This window comes from Phytophthora cinnamomi, assembly GCF_018691715.1.
Source record: "Phytophthora cinnamomi strain GKB4 chromosome Unknown Contig5, whole genome shotgun sequence".
Taxonomy (NCBI): Eukaryota; Oomycota; class Peronosporomycetes; order Peronosporales; family Peronosporaceae; genus Phytophthora; species Phytophthora cinnamomi.
In genome coordinates, this window is record NW_027150938.1 from 766,838 (window position 1) to 777,257 (window position 10,420).

A 10,420-nucleotide genomic window follows, 5' to 3' on the forward strand; every position below is an offset into this window, starting at 1 on the left:
CAGAGGCGGTGGAATCCACTTATTACCAACGTAAGCCGGGGCTGTCTGAAGACTCGACCGAGGAGTCGGCGGGTGAAGACTCGATGGATACCCTAGAAGCGACATACCTGTCTGTAGCTACTGCGTTGGCGACGGAAGAGGGCACAGATGACGGTGTCTACCGATGGGGCCCCAGAGGCGGCGGAATCCACTTATTATCAACGTAAGCCTGGGCTGTCTGAAGGCTCGGCCGAAGAGTCGGCGGATGAAGACTCGATGGATATCCTAGAAGCGACGTACATGTCTGTAGCTACCGCGTTGGCGACGGAAAAAAGGTACACACGACGGGGGTGATTCACCCACGTCTGGGCATCGGCCCAGTGAGACCAATCTTGAAGACTGTGCTCACGAGCTAGCGTTCCTACCCGACATCACCGAGACCTTGGTGACGGAGCTCGACTACTCAGCACCGCAATTATTGTACGCTCGGTTGCCCCGTGAATACCGAGGCTTTGTACTCTCGTTCGATGGATCAGCCAAAACCGAAAAACACGGTGGCTATGGCAGTTGTGCCTGGATTTTGTGGAAACTCCCGGAATGGCATATAGTGATCGCTGCGAGTGCTTATCTCGAGACCACGACGGCAAACCTCGCCGAGTACACTGGTATGAATAATGGTGTCTCGGCAGCCCTAGAACATTGGGCCGAGGACTTAGTTATCGTCGGGGATTCGAGACTCGCAATCCAGCAATCCCTACGGGTGATCGCATGTCGGAAGGAGTCGCTAATGGCACAACTGAACAAGCACAAGGAACTCACAGCGAGACTTCGCTCGGTTAAATATCTACATGTAATACGCAAATACAATGCGGCTGCAGACTCGCTCGCGACAGAAACGTTGGAACAGAAGGTCTCAGTGGTGGTGGACAGTGACGAACGGAAGCAAGAATTGATGGAATTGAATCGAATCCTAGAAGTCATCTACAAAACCCCGGCCGACACTTCGGAAAGCTTTGTGGAAGAAACTCCACGTTTTGTCAACTCTGTGCGAGTACTTGAAACGCATGATCAAAACCGTAGACGGAATTTTTTCGACTTTGGCCGGGAATTGGTACATGTAGACGCGGTGACTGGACGTCAAGCAAAAGAACGAGAGCTCGGTGGAGCTGATGAGGACTCCGTCACGACCCCTCTGTTCAGGCCTGGGCGTCGAGTGTGGTTGTACATGGAACGCGGCAAACCTGGAGTGATAATGAGACTTGCATATCATTGGCATGGACCTTTTCGTGTCAAGAAGAAGGTAGACGAGTGTGCGTATGAGTTGGAGTTGCTTAATCGACGTGGGTACCGGTTCTACCCGGTGGCATATGCGTCGCGGCTAAAAGCTGTGATGGAATTCGGTGATCGACCGACCGATCTACATGGGTACTGGTTCTACCCGGTGACACAAGTGTCGCAATTAAAAGCTGTGATGGATTTCGGTGATCGACCAAGAGCTCGGTTGACCCCAGACGTTAGCGAGGAGTCGCAACTTGACTTTGACGAGGAGCTATTGTCATAAGATGGCTGGGAGCCTGACCGGCTCGCTGGCGAGTACGAGGTAGAGGCGATCCAAGATGATCGCGTCCCTCTCTCGAACAGCACCGAGCGCTCGGTCAGAGAGTTTCTGGTGATGTGGGCTGGTTACGACGAACCCTCAAGGGAACCGGCCGTCAACTTGTCTTGTGGCGGCCTGCTGCACGACTACTTACGTGAGAAGCGCCGTGACCAGCGGCTGCGGATGGTCGGTCCAAGTCGCTGACGAGGACTAGCTGCTACGCGTAGCCGACGATGACCTGCCGGTGGGGCGATGCAGCCCACCCAAGCAGATGAAAATTACTACAGCACCAAAATGATTGTATATTTGCATGTTATGTGGAACGAGCTTAAGTATGGATTTTTCGATTGGAGAAAGATGATGAAAAGCACGAAAATGACGAAATGATGATTAGCTTAAGCCTGGATACTAGTTACCCTGACACTACGATCCCATCGAGATTCTGAGCTAGCTACGGCTACGGACGGGAAAACCTAGAACGGAAGACCGAGGTTTTAGTGGCTCGAGTCGGAAGCGACCCGAGCGAGGACTGTGAACCGCGCCTCGTTGGGAGTGCTGCGCACGGACTTCGCGGTCGATGACTTGACGCTTGAAGCCGAAGCTGGAGTTGGAACCTTGGCGGCCGAGTCTTCAAGAACTCGGTCGTCCTCAAAGTCTTTCTTCACTTGAGTGCTCACCGGGCGGATCAGCAGCGACCTTGGGACTTGAGGCTAGGGCCGAAGCGCCGGTGCCGCTGGTGCCATTTTCGACCTCATTCCCCGAGGCCTCGGCAGTGGATTGCTTCCGAGCATCTTCGCCCGCCGAGTGTTTGTCTTCCCGCTCTGAGTCCTCGTTCTCCGAATCTTCAGCGACCAGCTCCACGATCTCCACCTCGTCGGAGTCTTCAGCTTCTTGCTCGCCGGTATCGGCAGCGTCTCCAGAAGCACGAACCCTCGCTGTAGGTGAACCGTGGAAGTCGGTGAACTCACGAACCCAGTCGGCCGAGACTTGCTGGGGATCCAACGAAGGCTCAATAGTAATCGCGGACGCGACTTGCTGCAGAGTCATCCCGCGAGGAATAAACACTGGGACGCCAGGATTGCACGGAGCGAAGGTGGTTTTGTACGGGTGCTGGGCCGGGACGTCGACCCAACACAAGTCGGCCGACTTGGGGGCCCAGAGCAGGTTATCCACAGAGTATAGCGGGACCGAAGGTTCAAACATAACCTCGGCCGAGCAGTGGATCTGACCTTGGGCATCCGGGTAACACCGGGGCCAAAGCTTGTAAGGGACCTTGAGACGGAGACGATCGCATCGCACGGCTGTTTCGGTCTGCGTGGTACTCCAACCACGCTCGGAGAACCTCTTGGTACTCGGCTGAGTCCTCGCCGAGCCTTTCAGAAAGAAATAGGAGCCATCGCTCGACAGCTGCAGGCGAAACCCAATGTGAGCGCTTGTACAAGGCGAAACCGTGGTCGTCCCGCTCAGTGGAGCCGACAGAACGAGAGTTGAACTGTCGCCAAAGGTTGACGACGAACGGTATACCATCGGCCCGGATCGAGATGCGCACGTCCGGCATGTACTTGGCCACGCTAAATAGGCAAGGCTCGGTGGGCAGGTTGGCCAAGAACTTCTGATACGGGTGGTTCGGGTCTTCCCAATTGCCAAACGCTGCAATGCCCTCGGCCGAGCACTTGACGTACACCTCTCCACCGATCGGCCGCGATACCCGAGTCTCCAAAATCTGGTGCCAGCACGACCGAGCTCCTGGGGCCGTAAAGGGCGGTTCGTAGATGTCGGTCTCGCCCGTGGATGGTTCCTTCATGGAACGGGTCGACGATTGCTTGCTTGACGCCGAGGAGTCGTCCGCACGGGTAGAAACAAATGAGCGACCTTTTGAAGACTCGGCTGTACCCCGACGAGGATTCGGTGGGACAGGTGCCGGGTGCCGCGCGCGTTTCTTGGCCGCGGCCGCCGCTGACGAGACCGCGGATTTCTTTGGCTTGGTTTGCTTCTTCGACTGTGGGAAGCGCTTGGACAGACTCTCCCTCCAGAAGTTCTTGGAAGGAGGTCCATACACGAAGCCGTCACCTGCGTCCTTGCCAGTGAGGTCCATTACCTCGGTGGCCGCACCAAAATCTCTATCGAGCCCCAGGACGGGCTCACCCGAGGCGTTCTCTCGCTCAACCGAGGACTTGGACTGGAGCGAGGCCACGGCGGAAGCTGGGCGAACCGGGCGACCATCTCGACGATGTTTGATTAGCACCGGGTTTTTGAAAGGGGAGTCGCTGTCGACAACCGCAGCGGCCTTCTCTTCGAGAACTCGGTCGCCATCCGACTCTTCACCCGAGAGTTCGGCCCCGTGCGATGGAGATGCTGGGGCCTCCGAAACTTCGAAATGAGCCGGGGAGCCAGGCAACGAATTAGTCGACGAGTTCGATGGGTGCGGTGAGGGCGGACCAGCCCCCTGAGCTCTCGGCGAAGACAGCGCCGAGTCCGAACGTGAAGTCGCCGGAGTCGGCGTATCGGCAACAACAGCCCGAGTCTCGGCAGGGACGCTCTGGCCCGCATTAGCCGGAGTTGCCGCCGAGGCTGGGGTCGCTGACACCGAGACCTCCATATTGGGTCCAGAAGCTGTTTGGGGCTCCGAACGAGGCTTGGCAGCTTGAGGAACAGGACGAGACTTGGCAGCTCGGGCGGCCGCGTTCGCTTTGAGATTCACCGACGGTCTGCCGAGACGCGACATGGGCTTGGGTTGAGGCCGCGGCTCCGGAGTGGAACTTGCTTGTGGACGTATGGGACCACGGAGTGAGATGTTGAGGCTGGGCACCGACAGGATGTCCCCGAACGGACCGAAGCCTCGGGGTTCCCCGCTGTTCGATCCAGAGACGGAAGTTGGCCCCACCGAGGTTCCGGCCGATTGCGAAGACACGGTGGTTGTTGATGCCGCGCGGGCCGCTAAGGAGGTGGCGAGTGCTTGCGGGTCGTACTGCAGCAAGGAAGGGGAATGAAGATGTCAGTGCCATGGAACAGAAGGTGCTGCAGACTCTCACAAGACTTACCGTGAGGTCTCGACCGACGTCCTCCAAGGTTATTACTGACCTGCCCCGCCGAGGACTCGACGGGCGCGACATGCCAGCGAAGGAAGAAGCGCACCACGACACTTACCACTCGGGTAGGCTCGTGTCGAGGTGGGGGCCGTTGTGATGTTGAGTTTTGGCTGCGAAGCGAGAGCTCCGCGCCGAGGCCCAACGGTATCGAGTATTGGCGAGAAAAGTGATCGAAGTCTCCCATTGACTACACACATTTACCGCGCCAGAGTGACAGGAGACTAGTTAGTGACTGTGGGGCACGGCGGGTCCTAATAAATTCCCGCCGAGCCCTCCAGGTAGTCATAGTGGATACCCTATTTGCCTCTTATTAGGAATCCGGACTTAAGACGAATGCTCGTCCGGTTGTAGGATCAGACCGAAAGCCCGGTCAACACTGGATATTTGTATAGACATTAGGAATTAGTTATAGTCGAGGCCTCACCGCCTCTAACTATTAAATCAGAGCAGGATATTCCCCCCAAGCCATCAGGGTCAAGTCCGTCTACGGTAAGTCTAGCTAGCTTCGCTATAGGGTCAGGATACGCTCGGCCGACGCGGGGTATGTCTGCCAGTGAGCTTAAGGTACATTGACCGAGAGTTCGCCCTGGTAAGGCCAAGAGTGGATGGTGGCCGAGTGTTGGGAGGTAGAGAGTCCTCCCTGTACGTTTGTACGTTGTCCTGGGTGCGTGGCGTGGCCCCCCAGTGTATTCGACTCTTTGGCCGAGGTTTCACCTCGGCGCCCCTGTCAAAGGCCTTGACCGGCCCGGTACCCTTCCTTTCTGAGGGACCACAGTGGGTTTAGCGCGAAAGCGTTTATATTTACGCACCCCAGCCGTTGCTCGTGGCTGGCGATGCCTGTGTGTGGGCTCTACCTACCTGACCGATACTTCAACACAAGGCATATTTCCAGCCCGGTGTAAGGGATCGGACCTGGTCTTCAGATTTAATCCCAACAATCTTCGCCGACCTTTCGAGGGAAGCGTGTGTTGTTGGTAGGACTCGTCCCATTTGTCGAGGCTGAGGGACGAGGACTAGTAAAATCGTGAATTCCTACACGACACGTGTCACCAGCTTCACTGCGGAAGCAATTGTTCTCGTTTGTCGAGGACAGGCTGAATATCATCAGCAGGGCTAGAGATGCAATGGCACAAGCCCAAGATAAACAAAAGGAGTACTCAGACCAAACGGGACGAGGAAACTTAAACGTGTTTAAGGTGGGGGACTTAGTTCTCCTAGATACTAGAAACCTACCACGAAACACAGTTAGCTTGGTCGAGAGCAACAAACTGAAGCACCGCTTCATTGGACCTTTCACGGTCCTCAGCCGACACGGTGCTGCGTACACCATAGCCTTGCCTAAGTCGATGACGACTCACCCGACGTTTTACGTGGGTCGTCTGAAGCGGTACCACGACCCTCAGGCTCCGGCTGCCCCGCAGGAAGCGGTGGGCGGCCATGCGATGGAGGGTGCAGCTCCTCGAAGCGGGCGTCGGCTCGCGATAAGGCGGCTAGTACGCTCGCTGGTCGTAGGACGAGGAGGCGTACATTGGGGTGGCGTAAGCAGGGCCCCCGTAAGAGCCGTGGCTGTACGGAGCCGGGTATGGGAAATGCTGTGGCGCTTGATAGGGCGCGCGGCCACAAAGTTCGGCCCAAGGCCCGCAAGACCGTCCCGCAGGGACTCGAAGTCCGACGCGTAAGCTCGACGCTCAACTCGAGCATGGAGGTCGCGAACTCCCGGAACAGCGAGTCAACAGCCGATCCACGGCGCCGGGCTGGCCAGCCTGAGAGGCAGCCTCGCCACCAAGCCCAATCCCCAACGCATCTCGAGCGAGTACACACGCTCTCGGAGAAGGCGAATCTCCTCTTGCTGAAGAGCCACTACCTGGCTCGGGGTTTCGAGCGCGGCGGCAACGCTTCCGGCGCGTAGCCATGATCGTGCGAGGCCATCGCCTGCCCTCCTTGACCGGAATGGGGAGCTGAACTTCCACGTGGAGCGGGTCCTCCAGGAGCGGCGTCTCCACGGCACGCGCCAACTTCTCGGGATGTGGAGGGGTTACTCAGCGTCAGAAAACTCGTGGGAGCCTGTTGAACAGCTCCTGGCTGACGGCCCGAAAGCTGTTGCGATCTGGGACGAGAAGCAGCGGACGTTTCGTAAGTAGTCCTTGGCTTCTTGGCCGACGTACGGGGCACGATGCAGACGGAGTCGCACCGCGCCCGTGCTCTTCACGAGCTTTGACTTTGCCTGTTGCTTGAGCTCTTCCATCATTGGGTAGAGCTTACGTTTGCTCACGAGGTGAGCGAACTCGACGCGGAGGTCGCGCTGGTCCAGTATAGCGGACAGCAAGCGGTCCTCATGGACTTCTTTATCCTTTACTCCTGGTCGGAATACCATTTGCGAGATACGTATCTCCAGAAGAGGTCTTCCACCTCAATCCAGGTCATAGCCTCGGAAGGCTTGACCCAGGGATAACCCCAAACTGGATGGAGTCCACCCTTGTCCTCCGCCTTCTTACGAAGGTTGGTGAACTCCTTCAAGGGGATCTTGTGTGGTGCTAAGAGCACACACCGAGCGACTTCAATGTCACTGACAAAGAGCGGCTCTGTCTCAACCAGAGCGCGCTCATAGGCGCCCATCGAGGTGTGGCCGCTGATAAGTCCACGAGGAGGCGTGAGCTTCTCCAGGAGCTGTAGAGTACCAGTGCCGTCATCGGGCGGGTAATAGCCCTTTGGACGCGCAGCGCCCCCGTTAGAAAGAGGGCCTACAGTAGCCGTGGCCGGCGCCGTTGCTTGTCCAGCGCGGGCGGCCGAGCCAGCGCTGTAGTACTGCGCCTGCTGCGTATCGAGGTCTTTAGAGACCTCACGGGGCTCGTCGACAGCCTCTTCTTCAGAATCGGAGTCATCGAACAGACCCCTGTTGTCGTCGCGAGGCGGCGACTTAGAGGCGGCACGCTTCTTCCCACCAGGCGCGTCGCTCTCCACAGCAGCGGTGGCCTTGGCAGCTTGGGCGCGCGCGAGGCCTTCCGCCAGGGTCAGGTTCTTGACCGGCAGAGCTGCCATGGGAGGTGCGCTCTCCGAGCAGTTGTGGCGAGGTGCGGGCCAATTCCCGGCTTTCCAGATCGAACCTGGAATAAACGTAGACCGCCGAACGTCGGACTAGAGCTCAGAAGGCTCAGAGTCTTGGGGTCTCAGCTGAAATACCTCAGCTGAGTCCAACAACGGCTCGGATGAAACTTCCCAGCTCCGGTCCTTGGTCAGGCGCGGCGTGTGCACATCCCTTGCGATCCCCTTGACGGTTCTTCCTAGGGCTACGCTTTGGGCCCAGACGTCAGCCAGCCACAGCAACCTTGCTCCCACTTCAGATGTCTCTAGTACTCTCCAAACGAAACCTGCTCCCCACTCAACAGGTCTCAGCTCGCACGTGTCCAACCCAATCTGCCCCGGGTTGTCTCCAATACAAAACACGACACTCCACACGTAACTTGTCCACCTCTTCCGAGACCTTGGACCTGCTCTCCATAGCTTCTTTAGTTCATCCGGCGGCTCCAGCTGAGAGCCGCTTCCACAGGTCTTCACTCGCCCCTCAAACCTAGAGTGGCCCCGAGAAAATTGGCTCGGTTTGAGCCTGTCCGTAGTCTGGGTTCTCGCTCTGCACCCAGGGACGCCCGCGCACCACGCTCCAAAATGAGCGAAATTCAGCAACCGCACTGAAGACTTGAGACTATCTCAGCCCCCGCGTAGTCGCTCCGCCGAAACCTCAGGAGAGTCACTTACTCCCCGAAAATACGAAATACGTGTCGGTAATGTCGTCCAGATCACGTAATAATATAAAATAGCTAATTAAGCTCCTCCTCACACCGAGGCACACCCAAAAAGACTATATGGGGTTGAGTTTTGATGGAACCAGTCCTCGGCACCCTTTTACACAAGGAAACACTCCCACTTGCGTCCTTCGGGGCAAATTCGATTCTGATTCAATTATCACACATGCAAACAAAGACCTATCAAGTGGGGGCGCACAGCGCCGTTCAGAGAGCACCCACAAAGGGTGCTAAGACCATCCTGAGAGCTGCCAGTGTGCCTAAGGCAGTCGGCGCTTCAACCTGAGTTTTAGCCAATAATAGACCGAGCTCAGCAAAATCCAGCGTGGTCAGGCATGGGTTCGGCAGATCTTCAACGAAGCTTCAGTGATGAGTAGCTGATCCCCGGTGACTCATTGGTCGAAAGTGTGTCGTACCTGGGTACAGCTGGTCCCATCCCGGCTGATATATGAGTCCGTCATCATTTGATGACGCGACCCTCCAACAGCGCGCATTCACCGTGTACCCATCGGCCACTCTGAGCCCCCATAGTCTCAGGCGAGATTCCAACTGAGACCCCCGGCATAAATGTCCACCAGTGTCCGCATCATCTGAGACCTGGGTCGCCAAACTGAGACTCCGGAGCGTCCGCTGAGCCCAAGCACATCCCGCTGAAACATCTGAGCCGAGACATACAGATTCCAGCTGTTCCGGCTGAGACCACCCAAGCTCAGAGCAGTGAGATCTGAAACCAACTGGCTTCAGCTGAGACCAGCTAGTCTCAGTGATCCAAGCTGAGACCCGGGGACTTCAGCTCTTCCAGCTGAGACTTGGAGACTTCAGCGCCTTCACCTCCAAAGCTGGCCGACTCTCAGCCGAGCCGCAGCGAGTTCAGCTGAGACCAGGTCGGCCCTGTTTGCCGCGCATCCAGCCATCAACAGGTGTCTATCCGGGACGTCTGAGCTCAGCATAGCTTAGCGGGGTGACTGCAAACTTCACAGGAGTCAAGCCAATCCATAGTCAGCTTCAGTCATCGTGGCTTCAGAGTCGCAATAGTCTCAGCGAGATAGCTAAGCCTCCCAGCTGAGACCTAGGGCTTCGGCCGAGAGTGTGTCCATGGTCTCCGAGCCAGTTCTCGTTGAAGCGGCGGTTCCTTGAAGCCAGCTCCCATCCATTAAGGGTCGTGCGTGGGACATAGGGTGCGTTGGCGGCAGGCTATTGACGGGTTCGCCGGAAAGATCTGAGCGAGCCTCGTCACAACCGTCCCTTATGAGGACCGAGTCCAAAGAGCTCAATCACGATTTGGGCTCAGCCCTCATAACCAAGCATGCCGTCAATCGCCTCGTCCCGCCATCGTCGGATCCTGCCGAACCTGTGGTCTGTCTTACCAGGCCATTTAGCAAATTCCAACATCGAGCGAGCGCGACGCCTCCGCCGCCTCCGCTTCGCACAACCGCAGATGCTGGGCAGTATTACAGGGGGTCACTCGCCTCTGGCGCCCTCTTCAAGCACGGGGGGAGACTGTGGGGGGCAGCAGGGCACTCCTGCGGCTCCTGCGACCACCGCGTACCTTCAAGCAACCTCCACAACCACACAAGCGACATCCGGCAGTATTACAACGGGTGGCAGCCACGGCAGAAGCATTCTCGCGCCCGACGGCGACCCGGCAGCAGCTCCACCGCGCTCCCGACCACCGCGACAACAACTGCAAGCCTCGCGACGACAACCAGCGCGACGGCGGCACCTGCAGGTGCCTCTGCGGTGTCCCACGAGCTGCCGGAGGTCACCAGTACGCCACTGGCGGCTCCTGGGGAGCCCCAGGCGCCTGCAGGCGCTTCTTCGACGGGTCCGCGGCCAGGATCGGGCGGTGGAGAGTCGCGAGCGTCGCTCCCATCGTCCGACGCGTTGAATGAGGCGTCTGCTCTCGTTATGCAGTTCACGACGGCGGCAGCAAGCGGCTACGCGCGCACCGGGCC

General features: G+C 57.8%; 1 protein-coding gene across 1 annotated transcript; it reads right to left on the minus strand.

Annotated features, from left to right (window-relative positions):
- Positions 1-7,017: 7,017 nt before the first annotated feature.
- On the minus strand, positions 7,018-7,704 carry IUM83_09859 (ABC Superfamily; the record flags this gene model as incomplete). Its single annotated transcript, XM_067934332.1, has 1 exon — positions 7,018-7,704. The coding sequence occupies one exon, from the start codon at positions 7,702-7,704 to the stop codon at positions 7,018-7,020; it is 687 nt and encodes a 228-aa protein (XP_067799272.1).
- Positions 7,705-10,420: the final 2,716 nt, after the last annotated feature.